This window comes from Paramormyrops kingsleyae, chromosome 6 (genome assembly GCF_048594095.1).
Source record: "Paramormyrops kingsleyae isolate MSU_618 chromosome 6, PKINGS_0.4, whole genome shotgun sequence".
Classification (NCBI taxonomy): Eukaryota; Metazoa; Chordata; class Actinopteri; order Osteoglossiformes; family Mormyridae; genus Paramormyrops; species Paramormyrops kingsleyae.
Window position 1 is genome coordinate 21626659 of NC_132802.1, and position 20486 is coordinate 21647144.

General features: G+C 40.5%; 1 protein-coding gene across 1 annotated transcript; it reads left to right on the top strand.

The window, feature by feature from the left end:
- Window positions 1-251: 251 nt before the first annotated feature.
- Window positions 252-18827, top strand: LOC111842314 (transketolase-like). The gene is made up of 14 exons (XM_023808795.2): window positions 252-580; window positions 6776-6893; window positions 7927-8040; window positions 8196-8293; window positions 10896-11087; window positions 11209-11336; window positions 11836-12029; window positions 13667-13831; window positions 14380-14536; window positions 14664-14794; window positions 15199-15282; window positions 16655-16751; window positions 17669-17788; window positions 17871-18827. Exons 1-14 carry the CDS (start codon window positions 474-476, stop codon window positions 18041-18043), a joined length of 1878 nt encoding a protein of 625 aa, XP_023664563.1. The 5' UTR covers window positions 252-473; the 3' UTR covers window positions 18044-18827.
- Window positions 18828-20486: the final 1659 nt, after the last annotated feature.

The following is a 20486-nucleotide window of genomic DNA, read 5'->3' on the forward strand; positions in this document are numbered from 1 at the left end:
AAGTAATAAAGGATTTTAGGCCATCTGCCAAACCTGCACCCTTACCAATTATAGAAACTTAATGTATTTGCATGTCATTTTCATGAAATGGCTAATTTCCTTTAATTGTACTGACATTGGCAAAGTCCCCACAGGAACTGAACATATACGTTTTTTTTTTGTTTTTGGCTTGCTTTTAATTAGTTTTCAGTTTTAGTTATTTTTAGTTAGTTTTCAGTTGCTCTTGTATTTGGCTTTAAGCGCTGGCGCATGCGCGCCTCGAATCCACCATTGACTCGGATCTTGCACCCACGCGCTCCGTCGTTGAGGGAGAGGGACGGGCCACGCGCGTACAGACCTGCCATAAAATCCCCTGTCTGACAGCGGGCTCGGTCTCTGTTTGCGACTAACGTGCTGTGCAGAGGACTGTTCAGGGTATTGCTAGGGAAGAAAAAGCCTGTACAATCTTGAGAGATTCCTGCTTGATCTTGAAAATGGCCAGCTATCACAAACCCGATGAAAAAACGCTGCAGGGTCTGAAAGATATTGCGAATAAGTTGAGGATTCATTCCATCAAGGCGACATGTGCTTCCAATTCTGGGTAAGTAAATATGCACAAGGTAGCTGCAATGGCCTGAATTAAGAGATCGTTCTGGCCAGCTGCCTAATGTCACCTCGGAAAGTGATAGCATGATTTATCAAATAACGTAGGACACCCAGCTACTCGTATTTTTTAAAACTGCATTTTCTTTTAGCAACACTAGCAAGTGAAAGGGAATGCAAAGTACACGCGGTCGACTTCTGTGTTCTTGCGTGACTAAAAGAAGACGGACAGGAAGAACTGGCCTAGTCAAGCTAACTGTGCTAACGGTCGCCAATGATACTGCAGAAAAAAAAGAGTTATATTGTTTTACCGACAAATTACAAGCTTGAAAGTGTATTTTATAAGTACCTCCAGAATTATTAGGAGAGCTCTACACCCTGGGAAATATGTGGGTTTTCACGTAAACCGCCTTCATTTGTAAGCGTGGTGACAGGTCTGTGTCCCGAGTGTCGCATGTCCCGCAGATCAGAGTTCACTTTAGTTTTCTTAAATGCGCAGCTAAAGCTGACCTCTGGCCTAAGCCGCCTCTAAAGCAAGTGATGCACGAGTAATTAGGTCCCATTGTTTGGGTGTGTCAATGTATGTTCATGTGTGTTAATGTGCTGCCCTCAGTGATTGACAGCGGTACCTTCGTTATGGAAAGTGGGCATCGTGAAATTAAAAGCTGGTTCGGTAAACCGTCATTCGGAAATACATCAGTGTGAAAAGCTGAACTATACTGTGAAATAGAGCTTGAGTTATTTAGGTAATCATACTTGAATTCTGTAAAATAGTATTGTATAATAATGACTAATAAATCACATATTTGTTACGCAATACAATTAAAATCCTACGTGCAAGAAACATTGTTATTAGGAAATAATACCTTTTATTGAATTATTCTTAAATAAAATAGCACATTTAATTCAAGTGTTTTTGTGTGTGACTGTGTCTGTGTGTGTGTAATTTCATTTTGAGTATTGTGGTGTTCCATAGAGAAGTGTTTAAATTTTGGCAAAGGATGGAATTGCACTGAGTAACTATGAAATGTGAAACAGCAGTTATATGATACATCAGGAAATAGCTTAGAATTTTACAATGAAATTTCCACAGAATCAAGGAAATATGTTTCTTTTATATACACAGTACTGAGATTAGATGGAATCTTTTTATGTGGCTGGACTTATGTTCTTTTAAATTGAATAAAGTATTCCAGTATAGGAAGGATGTATGTGTAAGTCAATTTCAGTCTGAATAAGTTTTTTATATTTTTTGAGAAGTGTGATTAAGAAACCTAGTGTTGTAATCAAATTCAAATGAGGTGGCGGGGGCGGGGGAGGCCTTGTGACACATCTTGTTAGACTTCAGCATGCCTTCAATACTTTTTAGAATAATGAACAAAGACTTAACAAGAATGTATATTTCCTGATCTCAGTGTAACATAACAAGTCAACACAGCAGCTATGTAAATCCTGAATTGTGCAATCTGGTTGCTTGAATTCCAGTGCCATAATCCATCCAGTATCCAAAACCTCTGATCCAGTACAGTGATCAGCACCATAATATTTTACTAAATATTGTATATAGATATAGATGCATTATTTGAAAGTGTTTTTTTTGGCTATGGCATGGGCCAAGCAGCTGATGAAAGGATCAGTGACCCGCACCATGACCCCATAGTGCCAGGTAGTATAATTCCTTGAATAAGAGTGACCAACCCTTTATGCCCCCCCCCCCCCCCCCATGCATGTGAATAAATCATCTTACACGTATGTGTAAGAAGCAGCTTGTTTGCCACGAGTTGCAACATGTGTAGGTGGAGGAAGAGGTCCCCATGTTTGAGAAATCGGCGTCTACTTCATCTAGTTGAGAGATTGGAAGGGCCGAATCTAATCAGTTGGCTGGTTAATATGTACCCTGGGAAAACACTGTGAGCATCACTTGCTGCACCGTCTTCATTTCCAGAATCCTTGATGATGTTTTGAAAAATGGATGTATGATCACTCCAAATGGTGATGTCTGCGCAGAGTTTGTAATTATAGTCTCTCAGCTGACATGCCTGTCTCTAAGCATTTTTCGTTTGTCATACAGAAAGGCATTGCAGGAATTGCTGAGAATGAGAAAAAAGCCGCATTCTGGCCAGAGGAAGACACATGGTCATATTTTGTTGCCATAAAGGCCTGCCCTCATGTAACTCCGAATAATGGCAAAAGAGTGATGCACGCCAGGGTCGCTTGATATGAATGAGATAGAGATACCATCAAGGCGAGATGGATGACATGGGGGCATTCAGAACTTCTGTTAAAGTTTGTGTGAATTAGCAAATGAACTAGCTTTGCAATATGTGGCTAAGCTTACGACAGATGCAGTCCAGGTTATTCTGCGCTCCTTTGCTCTCAGTGTAAACGGCTGTATGATGCCTTTTGGAGAACAGATCAGGTCTCTTGTAGAATAAGTCAATTAAAGCATTCTGCCCAGACTTCTCAGAATTCCTCCCTGGGACCTAAAGAAGCCTACCCTTTTCAGAATTTTATCATTTGTAGGTAATCTCAGTATTGTTCTCTATGCATTTTGAGGTTCAACTGTCTTGATATTTTTTTTTTGTTTATTTATGAAGCTATTAAACTCTTATTTGTAACCTACAGTAGGCTTCACCATGAATATAGCCCTAACTGCTTGAGTGGCATGAAAACCCAATTAACTAACTAGCTAACTAACCTGAAGAAGCCAAATATCTTCTAGGGCAAGAACAAAAAGTTTCAGACTCATCTAAAGACTTTCCAACAAGCAGTTTTTGTATATCGGGGAACGTTTTCCATCTTATATTCTTCTATATATAGATAGTTCAAAAGTCAATGGCTAATTGGAGTTGCTAAATTGCACTTAGATGTGAATGGTGTGTGAGTGTGCCCTGTGATGGGCTGGCCCCCCGTCCAGGGTTGTTCCCTGCCTCGTGCCCATTGCTTCCGGGATAGGCTCCGGACCCCCCGCGACCCAGTAGGATAAGCGGGTTGGACAATGGATGGATGGATGGAAAAGTCAATGGTTACTGAGATTGTTATACAGGTCGATTCTCCTGTCGAAAAAGCGCTTAAAAAGTTATGCGCATTTGAGTTAAACATATTCTCCCTTCATCTGTGCAGATTCGTCCACTGCAATTAATCTGAAAAAGAAGGTGCACCCATGGTAGAAGTATAATTAATTCATAAAGCAGGAAAAGAGGGTTACGCCCTCTGATTATAGCAACAAGCAAAATGCGGACCATTGTCTATTACATTGTGTCATTTACATTGTGAACTTAATTGTAATCCACAGAAACCCTTTTATTTTGAAAATGAATGCATGGTGGTAGCATACTACACTTATTTGGTCATTCTCACAAACATCAGAATAAAAAATGACATATTACACTGAAATAGTGTTTGAATAATTGTGCAGAGCAACTGACATTACCTGAACTTAGGCATATTAAAATATTACGTAATTTATACAGTATATGGACAAAAGTATTGGGACACCTGGCCATTACACCTACAGGAACTTTTATGACATCACATTCTAAATCCATAGGGATCAATATAGGGTTGGCCCTCAATTTGTGGCTTTAACAGCTGCCACTCTTCTGGGAAGCCTTTCCAGAAGACTTTCCACAAGCTTTTGGAGCGTGTCTGTAAGAATTTTTGCCCATCAGATACTGATGTTGGACGTGAAGACCTGGCTTGCAATCTCCATTCTAACTCATTTCATAGGTGTTCCATGGGGTTGAGGCCAGAGCTCCGTGCAGACCAGTCAAGTTCTTTCATGCCAAACTCACCCTGCAAAGTCTTTATGGACCTTGCTTTGTGCACTGGGGCACAGTCTTGCTGGAACAGAAAAGGGCCTTCCCCAAACTGTTTCCGCAAAGTTGAAACCAGAATTGTTCAAAATGTCTTGGCTTGCTAAAGCGTGAAGAGTTCCATTCACTGGAACTAAGGAACCTAGTGCGACCCCTGAAAAACAACCCAGTACAAATTTTGCAGTCGGCACAGTGCAGCCAGGCAGGTAACGTTCTCCTTGCCTACACCAAACCTAGACCCATGCATCAGACTGCCAGACAGAGACCTTGAGCAGAATACTAAATATGACATTATTTTAAATGCAACATTTGATATGTCATAGGTACATCTTGAAATCTGTAGATTTTTAACATCTTTCTCACCTTACACTTGAAAAAATGCAAAAATCTAGGAAAATATGTTTTTCATCTCTTGATTAGTTTTTGTTTCTCTGAATAAACAATACAAAGTTTTTGTACTTTAATGTGAAATTGTGGTGTTATACTGAATGACAATATTTTGTTGCCCTGAATGACATTTCACTGTAACCTAGAATATATATCTATATATATATATATATATATATATATATATATATATATATATATATATATATATATATATATATATATATATATATATATATATCGATTATTAATTAAATAAAATTTCTTTTAGGTATTTTTAAGTTTAAAAAATAAGGTAAGATATTTGAAATGTGCAGGCTAGCTGAACTTAGATGACTTACATATTAGAGGAGAGAGAGAGAGCATGAAACGGTAATATGAGATTACATCACATGAGGCATTTTGAAAGAAAATGTATAAAATAATTCCAACAACATCAAAATAAGAATATTAACCAAATCCATTGTCTGAACATCAAATAGAACTAATCATCATTCTCAAACTGAACTAGGCCTAGATAGTATTCTGTAGCCAAACTGGTGTGTAACTTGGAATCAGATTACTGCTTGGACATCCGACTTGAAGTAGTACGCAATGTCTTTAACTTGGCCAAGCAAATTAATTTTTTATTTCAGTTGCTTGTTGCATGTAATTGATTTCCATCTCCTCTCCCAGAACCATGAAAACAATACCTTTTTCTTCTGGCTAGTGTTTCCTGTCTAGCAGCTGGATCTGAGGTGACCTTTTGTTTCAGCCAGGAGGCCCTCTCCTTATTAGACAATGGCGTCCTCAGTATAAAGATACTGTGCCTTGAAATACCTTAAAATGCCATGAAGTAGTTTAAAATGACAGTAAATACGAATATGTCATATAGTAAATATGAATTGCAATGTTGTAAAATATGGGATAACAAAGCTACTGACATTCAGCAGAACGGGTGTCATTGTGGTATTACAAGGAACTTTTGTCATGCTGAATGACACGAGTAATACTGAAGGATGCATTTCATACACAATCATATTTAACAGGCAGTTCCCTGGCCACCTGTATAAAGTAATGACCTTAAGCTATTAAGATTATCCTAACTTTTTGTTTTTAATATAGCTTTTTGTAACATTAAACATATGTTTTCTGTATTGTACTGAAGGACATACATTTTTGTTTTAATGGTTACTAGAGGGGGAAAAAAGTAAAATGATCAAATATTTGAGAAAGATTCATTCACCTCAGCAGGGTCTTTAAGGGGTCCTTTGTGTGATGTCACACAGTGTGACATGATTACTGTCATGTGATATGCTTTAAATGGCCTTTTACCTTTCTTATAGTGAATGACACTGATGAAGGGCACAAGTTGACAGAAAAGTTATTCAAGTTTTAAAATGTTTTTTAGATACAGTTTGTAGCCCATTATTCTATATTTTGTTGAAATTACTGACACAATTATGATGTGGGTGTTCATTTATATTTTTTTCAAAATTATTTAATTTTGAAAACACTTCTGTTATTACAATTTTAATCGGCACAGTTGCACTGAAGGACATTTTGACACTTTAGAGCTCAGTAATCCCTTAATGTAATAGTTTGCAAGACAGATATTTCTGGGTCAAAAATGGTTAAGAAGTTGAATGATTTAATATGTTGATATATATTTATCTTTTTATGTTAAATTAATTGCCTTCGGACACCGAATTTACATGCCTTGTCTTTGACTCCTTTACTTTATTGATAATTCTATTTATTTTTAAATGTACTTTAGGTAATCCTGGCTTTCACCATGAATGTATTCTTAGTTGTCATGTAAGATTTCTGTGTGGTTTGTAACATTTTCAGTTTTTTGTGTATGTATACAAAACCAGATCAGCTATAAGCCTCTGACAGATGTGGGTTATAAGCTGATTTCTAAAAGCTAGTTTTTTTCCCCAAGATCCAGTCCCCATTTTCATGTTGTATACAGACTAAGATGTGCACGGTTATTGCCTCTCTCCCTGCAGGCATCCCACATCCTGCTGCAGTGCTGCAGAAGTTATGTCTGTGCTGTTTTTCCACACCATGCGCTACAAAGCCATGGACCCGCGCAACCCCAGCAATGACCGCTTTGTTTTGTCTAAGGTAGGACTTCTTTGCTTCTGAATTCATTTCTGTTTCCTTCATTGCTCACTGTGAGGGTGGCATTCCAGGACTTGTCTCATGTGTAGCTCAAAGTAGGTCTTTATATATACAGTACTGTGCAAAAGTCTTAGGCAGAGAAAATGATGTTGAAGTGATCTTCATGTTGGTGTTGGCATTGTATGTTGAAACGTCAGCTTAGCCATTTTAAAACCTCTCGTTAAGTCGCCTAGATATTTGCAGTAACCATTCAATACATCCATGCATATTTTTGCCTCGACCGTACCAACACCGTGTTTGGCTAATAAATACTTTATTGGGTCAGTCAGTTAGTCAATCATTCATTCAATTAATTAATTAATTGAGCTGGTAGGGAAATTTAACAAATACACGGAATGGCTGGGGTGCCCGTGAGGAGAGGTTTGGCAACTGAAGTGATGTACTTCTAACCATCTCGCCAAGATAACAGAAACTTTTGTTTTAATGATCACATGGTCTAAAAATGTGAGCAAAATCACATTTTGTATTGGTTCAAAACGTTCATTTTACAATACAGAGCGATCCAGTAAAAAACTAGACAGGTTCAACTCTACTTAGACGCCAAAGTACCATATTCTGTATATGGCTTACAGCATGTTTTATTCCATTATTAACCGCAGGTCAATCTTAAGTTTTCCACAGAATGAAAAACAATGTAATGTCATTTCACGTATTTGTCCAACAAGGACATAGATTTGATTTCATCATTGGTAGGGACCAAATCAGGCCCAAACCTCCCGGCCCCCTAAATACACATGGGACTCCCACAATACAGGTCGGGACACGTCCCAGCCATCCATACCCAAATCTATCTGCATTTTGACACCCCCCAGCTCCACAATTGGACGATAGTCACCTGGTTATCAGTGTCAATGATATTAGACAAAAGAGTATCAGCCTTCTGTATTGGTCACAATTCCCATATTGGTGGCACCAATAGACTTTATTTTGGGTGGGGGTATTAAAAACAATATTCAGGCCATGTACTTCCTGTCAGGGTCATGCTGCGCCCATCCTGTACGCCGCTTGGGTGGAGGCGGGTTACGTCAAGGAGGCAGATCTGCTGAACCTGCGGAAGATTGACTGTGATCTGGAGGGCCACCCAACTCCCGTGAGTGACACACTATTTGTTTACGTTGATAGGCATGTGTCAACATGTAAGACATGGTGTTTTCTCATTGCTATAACGTTTTGTTTAAATCTGACTTAACCCTGAAAGCAGAGCCTGCCGTAACCCTAACGATGGCCTTTCCTCTTATGTCACAGAAACTAGCCTTTGTGGATGTAGCCACAGGCTCCCTTGGGCAGGGCCTGGGTGCTGCTTGTGGAATGGCGTATACTGGGAAGAACTTTGACAAGTCCAGGTATGGCGTGAATCTCCCACCCATTTCTGCCACCCCAACCCACTTATCTTCTCAGAACTTAATGCTCTTTGGACTGGATTTTGGTTTGTCCCTAAGAGCCGTACATTAGGGGTCGGCAACTCCACACTGAAGACACAACTTGATATAGAGATGACCACTGGTCTGCTAGACCGTTCTCACTTTCTGTGGATGATTCTCTTTGTTTAGTATTGAGACTTGGAGTTTTGCCTTCTTACGTTTTAGGACTTTTCATATTCATTTTTTTTCTTTTAAGCAGCAAGAATCTTCACCCGTTTTAACAAGGATGGACATAAAGGACATGTCCCTCAAAAGCATCAAAAGTAGTTATTTTTTGGGCTTGGTTTGTGTTTTCTTTTGTATCTAATCAATACCTAGTGTGATGACCTCCACTAAATAATAATGTGCATGGAAAGTTTGTCGAAACACTGTTCCAGCGTCTAGTACATTTAGTTTGGGTCTTTTAAAGGAGTCACCATGGGTATTCAAGCTCTTGTATTGATGGACCAGCATCTAACGACTTATGAGCAGAGGGACCCCCTCGTTGGGATGCCAGTCCATCTCAGGGCATGTTCATACACAGAACCACACACTATGGGAAATTTAAGGACCCCAGATAACCTAATTGGGACTGTGGGAGGAATCCAGAGTACCCAGAAGAAACACATGCAGCATAGGACTGGACGATATGGCAAAAATTTATATCACGATATATTTCTTAATTTTGGTCGATACGATATAATTCCGATATCGATATGGACAATATTAAAAAGCCTCAGGAAAAAACTGCCGAGGACACACACAATGGATGTCTGCAAACTGAATTTGCAAAGTCTATAATACCTCCAGGCTCCTCCTATTAAAATTATATAATTTTTTTAAATAAAAACAGTACAAAAAAAAATAAGGTTCACTTTTTATTTGTATTTAGCCTTTACAAACAAGAAATGTGAAATAAACTATCAAATAAATAAAACTCTCAGACTCAGCTTATTAACAATAATATATTTCCATTTAAACTAAAACAGGCTGATTATTCATATACTGTATATTATATGATACAGTATATATGTATATCGAAATATCGGAAATGTGTTTAAAAATCGTATCACCGTTATTGAAAAAAATTATATCGCGATATATATTGATATCGAATTATTGTCCAGCCCTAATGCAGCATCAGGAGTACTTTACACGGGAGATGGGCAGGATTTAAATCCCTAGCCCTGGAGTTTCAGATCCTGTGGGGAGTGATCCCTGTATTGCATGGACCTCGTAGATCAGTTCTCCAGGGTCAGTGTTGTATATAATAGAGTAACGCTGAAAGGTGTAGATCTAACTCCATACTATAGAGCACTGTTTGCTGATGAGATCTCTGCACATGTGTTTCTTGCTTGCTTGTGGAAATCTTCTGGAAGGGCTGCTTGTTGGTCTAGTGCCCTCTGCAGTCAGGAACTCCTAAAGTATGACTTAGGACATGTCCACATCACAAGTGATTGCCCTAAGGCTACAGGACAAAACTGTCAGAATTATTCAGTGTATCAAAAATTTTTTGTCAGTGTATCAATGTAAATTAAGTTTATTTTGTGATTAAAAGTATAATCTATCTTGCTAATTGAACCACAGCGCTGATCGTTTCGTGGGAATTGCTTTCGACAGCAAAATCAATATGTTGAGATGTTCAATATACTGTTTAACATATCTGTATCAACCAATATTCATTACATATCAAAATGTTTACATCAATCCAATATAGCGATATTGTGATTTGGCCAATATTGCCGGTCGATATTTAAATGTAATCAGTATTCAGGTTAGTGGCACCACAGCTGCTGCATATTTGTCCAAGAAGAAACTAAGTCACCAGTCCACTGTTGCTCTGCGTGCCATTGCGGGCATGCCCAATGCAAGCTAATAGCTACGTCATATCGGTTTTCACTCATTTCAGTGTGAATGGAAATACTTCCGTGTCACAACACCTGTGCCGATAGAGATCATTTTCGCTCTTAAATGAAACCGTAGTAGTTTGGACGTAGCCTCAGAATAATCGGCATGGTACTTTTCCTTGTTGGGGATACCCCATCTTCCTCCTATGTGTCAAATGTTTCACCATAGGGAAGTCTTAACAGCTGCATGTTTAACTGCACCAATGTATGTCTTTACTGTTGCAACAAAATCCACATACGTGTAGCTTGTTTAATCAGGAGAATATGCAGCATGGTTATTTAAAGGAATGACATTTTCTCTATTTTTCTCACCGATTGAAAGCTGGTAAACTTAAGTTCCTTCCCCCTGTAGCATTGTATAAAAAACGACTGAACCTAGTTGTGAATGCGCAGTCTAACATGCTAAAGGATGATTTGCATGGTGTTGATCATGCATTGACACTGTGATATTTGGATGATGTGGTACCAGGTGAGTCTGCTCAGAAACAAGTAACATTGCCTGGATTGGCTAATGGTTTTAAGAGGATAAGCTTGTAATGTCCCCCTTTAATGTCAATCTAATGTAAACACTGCATTGTCAACCGAGGTATTTTCTCATCACAACCTTTTCACCCCTGTACCCCCCCCCCCCACCTTAGTTACCGCGTGTACTGCTTACTTGGGGATGGCGAGTGCTCCGAAGGTTCTGTGTGGGAGGCCATGGCCTTCGCCTCCTATTACAAGCTGGACAACCTGGTGGCCATCATAGATGTGAACAGGTTGGGTCAGAGCGAGGCGGCTCCACTGCAGCACGACACCGAAACGTACCGCCGGCGCTGTGAGGCCTTTGGGTAAACAGTCCAAGCTTCATCTTTGTGTCACATTTGAGCTGAGGGATGACCGCTGATGTAAATGCCACCCGTTTGCGTGTAACACTGGGAGGTCGTCATGTTTCACGTGTAACCCTGACAGCTGGAACACTTACGTGGTCGATGGCCATGATGTGGAGGAGCTTTGCAAGGCGCTGTGGCAGGCTGAGCAGGACAAGAGCCGGCCCACCGCCATCGTAGCCAAGACCTTCAAGGGCAGAGGGCTCAAAGGTGAGGGGTGGGGGGTGGAGTGTAAAAGATCAGCAGATGAGTGCTGCAGTGTCTTGGGAAATGCCAAACTGGCAAACAAAGATATGTGTGTGTCTATATGGGGGAGGGGGGGGGGGGGTCATGTGTGGTTTTTCTGTTTAGGCTGCCCATTTTAGGGAAGAAAAGCAAATAAAATAATAAAAATAAATGATATTAATAAAAGAGAAAAATCCTAACAAAAACAGGAGGTCTATAGCACTGTGTACTTTGGACCCCTAAGCAGCTGAAGAATACCATTAGTCTTACATTTCGTTTGGTTACTTATGGGTAAAGTTACTGCTGTGTAGGGATTAAGTTTGTGTATGTGGGACATGAGTGAGTGTTTTTTTTTTCCCCCACAATGCCAATATATCCTTTACCCTTTAACAGGAAGTTCCCTGCTTTTAATACGTGACTGGGTAGCCCGAGGTCTCATTTGGTGTTACAGCACTGGTAAACATTCTTATCTTTGTTCATGCAGCAATTGAGAATGAGGACAATTGGCACGGCAAGCCCATCTCCAAGGACCGCGCAGAGGGCTATATTTCAGAACTTAAGGGGCTGATACAGACCAACAAGCCGCTTTGTCCAGAGCTGCCCACTGAAGATGCTGCCCCAGTTGATTTCTCTCCCATCCTCCTGCCATCCTTGCCGAACTACAAGCTGGGAGACAAGGTAACCCCTATGATTTCTGGGGCCTGCTGATGACCTGCATGATATATGTCTTAGTCGCTCAGTGGTCTATTCTCCCATCAGGCAAGTATGACAGTAATGCTCTTAGAAAGTTACGCACCCCCTCAACAAGGAGCTCACCCCCACCGTACTTAACCCGACAAAGAAGGTGCAGCCATGTAAGAAGGATAATTAATAATCAAGCAGGAAAGGTGGGTTATGGTTTTGGCAGCAAACAAAACGTGGAACATGGACTATTTTATTTATATTGTGAACTTAATTGAAATCTGTAGAAACCCTTTTGTTTTGAAAATGAAAGTATGGCGATACTAATACTATGTTTATATTGGGTCATTCTCATGAACAGTAGAATCCTTTGACAAAAATTAAATGTTACAGTGAAATACTGTGTTTGAATTTTGTGCAGAGCAATTGATATTACCGTAACTTCATAGATATATTCAAAATGTCATTTATAGCTCTGATTTAATGGTCCCTCAAGAATTTTCTCTAAGTAGGCACTACCTTTGCAGTTTTAAAGTCAAATAATGCAAAACTAGATAAAATGTTTAGAAATCTTTCAACTTAGTTACAAGTACCCCACTGTAGACAGTCAGTGAGTGTAAATTGTAAGTTCATTAATAAGATTAATGAGAATGACCTATGTTATGTTTAAGATTGAATCCATGTTCTGCTTCGGCATTTTTCAACTTCAGTGAGACCAATTCTGTAAATAAGCAAATGTTCCTAACCAATAGATGTGGGTTAAATCAGTATTATTAGCAGCATGGATTGAAAGGTTAGAGTGCATTACTGATAAAATAATAATACAATCAACTGCATAGTCCAAACAGGATAATGTGCACCAGTACTGGCTGTGATGTATTATTCCAAACCAGTTGCTGGTCACTGCTACTGAAAACTCTACCCCATTAAGCACAGAATGGTTACCAATTAGGCGAGTGTCCTGCTCAGGTAGTTCTGTTGGGGACGCCACACGTGGTGTATGTGTGAAGTGTCCCTACAGGTACATGTACGAAAATATGGGACAAATCGTGTCCCATATTGGTTCAAAGTGGAGCATTTTACACTGGCTGACCGCCCCCCCACCCCAGGCATTCCCTTAACTGTCTATGTGTCTCATGGAGAGCAAGATGGGATAAGCAAAGATAAATTGTTCAGTGTACCTGTACTCATGCTTCATGCAATTGGCAAATAAAAGATTTATAATGTTTTTATATACTACTGTGTTATATAATTCTCATAATTTTTATATAATTATATGTATTATTCACGCGCATTTTGGCTTGTAACATTTGTTTCTACATGTATGGTACGTGTTACTTTTGTTTTGTTCGGCTTTCTGAAATTTTCTGAAATCTGCAATGTTGCGTTTGGCCATGTAGAGGTGAAACAGCCATCCAGAGCATGTAGTGAAAATGCACTTAAGTCAGTGGCAGAATGTGCTTAAGGGACCTATTTTGGCCATATTTTGGTGTTTCTCCACCTAAAGCGCATATCTAGCATGAGTACATTGAAACCCCAGACTTCAGTCACTGGGTGCTTTTTTTTTTTTTTGCTTAAGCACATGGGAGAATCAAGCCCTCAGTACATATGACGGCTTTGTGCCCTGTTTTCAGATATCGACCCGAAAGGCATATGGTGTGGCTCTCGCCCGACTGGGACAGAGCAGCACACGAGTGGTAGCTTTGGATGGGGACACCAAGAACTCCACCTTCTCCGAGCTCTTCAAGAAGGCCCATCCAGACCGTTACATTGAGTGCTTCATTGCTGAGCAGAACATGGTGAGCAAAGGGCGGTTATTGCTATGGCTCTGACCCATGATTTATTACACGTATAACTGATGCTTAAAAAATTATTATATATATATATTTTGCTAACAGTAACCCACCATTATACATGTGGATGTGTAATCATTTTATAGGCAAACAAGCTATCAACTGAAATGTCCCAATGGAAATCGCCAGGTTTATAGTCCTCCGGTTAAATGCCTTTGCAAGGGAAATTAACTGAAATATCTTATTAACCATTTTTTTTAGTAGTAAGAGGCATCTCTATCTTTACGATTTTAATAGAAATGGTCCCTTTTGTACCCTTCAGGATGTTGTTATACCTGTTGCGTTTTTATAAGATGGAAGGATCTGGAATAATCTACTGTGATGTACATGAGAAATCAGCCCAAATATGTACAAGTGTTGTCAATCAGAAGGTCTGCTTTACTGTCGTCATACAGCAGGGAATGACCTTAAAATGTCCTCTTGAGAGTAGCGTTAGGGCAGTAGTACTTTAGCTGGCCTTTCAGCAGGATGTTCACCGTTTTATGCCTCTTCAGGTGAGTGTGGCCATTGGCTGTGCCACTCGGGGCCGCACTGTGCCCTTCGCCAGCACATTCGCCGCCTTCCTGTCCCGGGCGTATGACCACATTCGCATGGCGGCCATCTCCCAGTCCAATGTCAACCTGGTGGGCTCCCACTGTGGTGTTTCCATCGGTAAGGTCGACATCATCATAAATCAAGATTTTACTCATTTCGTCGCTAAATATTACTGGTTAGGATGTCCTTCATCAGGTCACATGACTTGGGACCGTACCACTGTGTCCTCTTGTGTATTGTCCAGGTGAGGATGGCCCCTCACAGATGGCCTTGGAGGATCTGGCCATGTTCCGAGCCATTCCCACATGCACCGTGTTCTACCCAAGTGATGGAGTCTCCACCGAGAGGGCTGTGGAGCTGGCTGCAAATACAAAGGTGACATTTTTCTTGCAGCATCTGGGCGGGACTAGTCCTTTGCTTTACTGTGGGTATGTGGGTCTGCAGAATTTATAGTCCAGGGCTGAATTTTTTTGAATAATTTTTGAAGCCCATGTGGCACCCTAGGCAAGCGTCACTGTCGCCCCCAACCAGCCCACCCCCCAATCCCCCGGCGACTGCTACTGCCTGTAGCTCATTGTGCTACGAAACAGATGGACTAACTGAACTAAATGTATTATTCTGCTACAAAGCTTAAGCAAGTTGGTGATGAAATTGTTATAAGTTAATACCTGGTTTGACAACTTTCCCCTGTTTGTTAATCACCGGTGCTTGAAATTTGGCATAATTGCAAAACTACACGTATAAACCTCACCTTTCCTTCCCGCTCCTTTCCCCTGCAGGGAATCTGCTTCATCAGGACTAGTCGCCCTGACACTGCAGTGATCTACTCCCCAGAGGAGACGTTTGAAGTGGGGCAAGCCAAGGCAAGAGACAAAATGCTTAACCATTAATGCAAGAACAGAATTAAGGGTGCTTTTGAAAAGGCTGCATTTTGAAACTGGTAATTGCACAGTAACTGGTGCACCACCAAAAAACACTGGGCAGGTGACCAGAAAGGTTATGAGTTTAGGCCTTGCAGTTGACGTTAGTTTAGTTTTGTTTTGTCATAGTCGCCAACAACAATTTCTCCATACTGAAGTCACTTTTTCAAAACTCTTCACTCATTACCAACATGCAGCTTGAGCCAACAATTAATCTTAACTCAAATGCACTAAGACCAGATCCATGGAGAGCTGGTTTTTGGGATCACCTCTCAATCAACTAGTAACAGTGGGTTCCCAGGACTGGACTTGGACTGAGAGGTCATCCCAATAACTGGCTATCCATGGATCAGGTTCCCCAGCCCTGCATTAGGGAATAACACGTTTTCACTCTACAGCGTGCACTGAAGTACACACAAAATGCTGCAGTATGCTTCACTGACCTTCACATTTCATTTGTTTTCGCAAAAGTAAATCCTTATATATATGTAGTTACTATCTACAATGCATCTACTGGCAGTATATCTGGGAAGCTATCTTTTAGCATGCCTAATCCAACCTTGGTAGTACTCGAGAAATATCTCTCCATCCAGCATTCATGGCATCCAGTAAGGACATTTGGTGGTGTGTGGTCATACTCCTATTGTGAGAACCTCCTTAGATAAAGCCACACACACTGTGATGCTGGTCCCTCTGCAGCCTGAGACATTCACTCATCGTTTCTTTGTTACATTTCTTCCACTTCTGGTTCGTTCTCCTCTCACTGTCACTCATCTTCATCTAGAAACTTCTCTTACTTGATCCATGTTTATAAATGAAATCATTCCAAAGATGCCTCCTTTTTTATGGACAGTAATGAGTTTGAAAACCAAACACCTGGATGGGTGTTCAGCTGAAATGGGAATCAGCTGTGTGTGGTCTAATTTTTATTTCTCAGTATGTCAGTATTGTCACTGCAAATGTGCCTAATTGCAGTAATTCGGTTTAGAACATATTTTTTAGTATTCATGCATGTGCGAAATACATTAAGTTTTTGTGGCAGTGGAATTTGAGTGAGAAGAATCAAATTTTGTTAGATGTGGTCATGAAAAATGTTCCGCAGTTTAGTCCCTATAGACCGCTGTTGTGCTACCTCTGTGAAGTCTGAGCTTTGAAAAAGTGACTTCAGTATGGAGAAACGCTTCTTAGCATTTGTAAAAAAGTGTAACATAAGAAAAATTCTTAGGGCTATTTAGTTATTTTGCATTAGTGCATAGCGTGTTCTGTGAAAGCTGTCATTTTTCATAAACTTGAACATCTTCGCTTGTGTGTCCAGGTGGTGCGTCAGACAGAAAGTGACCGTGTCACTCTGATTGGTGCTGGAGTGACTCTGCATGAGGCTCTAGCTGCAGCTGACCAACTGGCTAAAGAAGGTATGACTGTGAAATTTAAGCGATCTTAGGCAGAGTTTACAGTGCATCGCCAGAAAAGAAAAGATAAAGATCAGACGAGACAAGATATGCTATATCAGTCCCAGAGAGAAGTTCTTTTGTATACAGCAGTGAGATACATGAAATACAAAAATGCAAACGCATAATGCAATCAAGGCAAGTACAGTGATCCCTCGTTATATCGCGGTTCAGCTATCGTGCCCCTGCTATATATCGCGGATTTTTCCCCAACGCATCACAATTGTCTGTAGTGTGTGTGTGTGTGTGTGTGTGTCTATATATATATATTATTATTATTTATTATCATGTTACTCATATCCTTAGCCCAACATCCACATATCATATGTGTTTACAAAGTGTGTTTTAATAAGTTTACATGTGTTTAAAGCGTGTGGGAGGGGTATTTTAAGGGTTAAGCTAAAAACAAAATGTTTATTTATATGGTCTCTCTATCACGGATTTTCACCTATCGCTGATGGGTCTGGAACGTAACTTCCGTGATAGGCGTGGATCACTGTATTGTGCATACAGTATTCTTATACTGTTTAATAATATAATACTATACAATAGTGTGTGCAAACAGTATCCTTATACTGTTTAATAATATAATACTATACAATAGTGTAGGCTTATTTATTTGTGGGAAAATGTTTTAAAATTGGGAATGCCTAGCTTTGATAATGATGACCTTCAGCTTTTGTAAGTTGTACAGTGATATGATTGGTACCTGATACAGCTATAGCATCTGGTCACTTGACCTTTTTTTGCCTTTGATAAAGCAAATAAGAGCTGAGTGAGCAAAAACCAGCGAACCTCGTAACCGCCCATTTTCAGCACTGTAATAGTGTGATGCTCCCATAACGTTATTCAGTTACGTGAGAGCATGTTTGGGCTTGCAGGTGTGAATGTGCGTGTGATCGACCCATTCACCATCAAGCCCCTGGACAAGGACACCATCATAAGCAGTGTGCGGGCCACAGGCGGGAGGGTCATCACCGTTGAAGATCACTACCCAGAAGGTGAGCCTCAAACCCATCATTGCAGTTTCCTGCTAGTGGCTGCTCCTTTGCTTCATGCTTCCATTTCCTGCACCCTGTTCAGGTGGCCTGGGGGAGGCGGTGTGTTCTGCTCTTCAGGGAGAGCCTGGGGTGATGGTGCAGCGACTGGCTGTGTCTGGGGTTCCCCGGAGTGGCAAACCCCAGGAGCTGCTGGATATCTATGGTATCAGCGCTAGTAAAATTGTGGATGCTGTTCGTACTGCCTTCGCCAACTGAAGGCAGATGCATCCTGCCCGTCATTTTAATGCCCAGTCAAAGTTCTTTTGCTGCGTAGACTGTTAACTGTAGGCTAAACACTGCACTGCTGTGTCAGTCCATCTTTTTACGATTTCCCCTTGGCCCACGAGTTCTGCACCATTTTGTTTTTATAAATCTGCTTTCCCTGTCTTGCCACTCTTTTTCTGACCTGTAGTGACTCTGTCCTCTGTAACTTAAATCAGACCAGTAGCCAGTGCGAGTATTGCTAGCTGTGGATCTGGAGTCCATGCCATGGATAGAATTGTACCCCCAAACACTCATTGCTCTTTTCTGAGTTGATGCAGGCCAGGCATTGGAGTGGTATGTATAGGGTTTCATTTTTAATTTGTCTTTTACCAGTTTTATCCAGTCACTGGTTTCTCAAAGTGTGAATAGTTTAAACTGTATGTTACATGAAAACAGCTGTAATATGTGCAGCCCCAATTGTTTTCTGGGAACTGCAGCTTGATTTGCAGGGAAATACATTCCTAACTTTACTAATGTTGTGTAAAATGACCCACATCACCACATAAAGATGTTGTAGTCCTCGCGGTTCCAGAGATTTTACTAAATTGACAAATGCAGTTGTTTGCCCTTAGTTAACCCTTTATAATTAATTTTAACATTTTTGATTGCACTGTGAAGGTTACTGATCTAAATGGGAACACTTATTTTTCCAACCTGTTAAAATGCTTATTCAGACAGCCATTGTCTGTGTTTGTGAGTGCATTAGTCTGTTAAGAATAAAGCACCTTGACACCTGTTTGCATTTGTGTTTCTTCTGGTATAAAATAAGGGGCTGTTTATGTATGAGAGAGGATCAGATATACTCATATATGGCATCTGGATAACCTGTTTTCTAGTTCATGTGATGCTGGCTGAAGGACAGCTTCTTTGGATTTGTCTGAGTTATTCTGAATCTTCTAGGTTTTTGTAAAAGTGGCATTTATTTGAAAAGACCAAAACTGACACTTGGGCTGCACCTCTGCTTGATATCTAACCTCCTGCAGTTGGAACACGAGGTTTTAGCTGCTTCCTAAATCCTGCTGATGGTCAAGTAAGAAAAGAAAAATCTGCACAACAAATATTTCCGTGCCGCCCTATTGTTGCCTTTTGGCTGGGCCCCTTAGTTCCAGTGAAGGGAACTCTTAATGCTTCAGCACACAAAGACATTTCGGGCAAATCTATGCTTCTAACTTGTGGAAACAGCTTGGGGAAGGTCCTTCTCTGTTCCGGCATGACTGTGCCCCAGTGCAAAATGCAAGGTCTATAAAGACATGGTTGGGTAAGTTTGATGTGGAAGAACTAGACTGGCCCTCACAGGGCCCTGATCCTAACCCCTACCCTCAGTTTGCTAACCCTAACCCTAATTTGGGGCCTTAGGGTGATACAGCAGGCTGTTGGAAAGTAGGAAATATGCTACTAAAGCATGCTAAGCTGCGGTTTCCTATCCTACGGGGGAGCAGAACTGCCATAAAAACACATTTTGATGCGGGAAAATGCCATACTATTTCTAACCCTAACACTAGCTCCAGTTTGCTAAGACAGGGGTCAGCAACCCATATGATGCCTATGGATTTAGAATGGGATGACATAAAAGTTCCTGTAGGAGTATTGGCCTGGTGTCCCGATACTTTTGCCTATATAGTGTAGCTGCTATTAATCTTTAAGAAGTTATAGTATCATTGGTAGTAGATAAGTTCATCAACAGAGAAGTCTGTGGACAAGAAAGTAACCAGTAGGTGGCACTGTAGGGCAGCGTTTTTGTGAGAGTCTGGGAAAGCTGCCAAATTAAAAAAAGAGATGTCACAATTGTAGTGATTTTTGCTTCAGTGGGCATAGTGATTCTGCTTTTCTGGGACTGGATGAGAGTTGTGATGTATGAAACAGGATCTCTACTTCCAAAACTAGTGAAATTTCTAAGGTACAGTTTGATCTCAAATTTGATCTCAAAATATGTATTATGAAATGATACTGTATCGTTGTTGGGTCCTTTCCTGTTCATAACATTTTTTTTCAGCTTAACACCATAACATCACTGTAGTTATAACATTTCGTATAAGCTGACTTTATATTGTACATTCCAGCATATAGTCCCTGGCCAGGTATTAATATTTCATTTGAGTGCTTAGCTTTAGAGTCGTTAAAAGGAGACTGACATCTCCTACAGGTCTGGCCTCTCCACCATAGAAGTATAGGGGCTAACTGAAGTAACCATCTGAGATTGTCGCATTGCCAGGTGAGGCTTACAAACACAATCACCTTGGATAGCTGCTGTAAATAAAGTTGCAGGTTGTTATTCGAAACGCAATACAGGAATCAGTGTCAGCAAAAACCGAAATTCAAAAACAAGATTGGAACAAATACAAAACCAAAATGGAATCCAATGTGCAAAGATATTCATAACAGACCAAGGGTCACA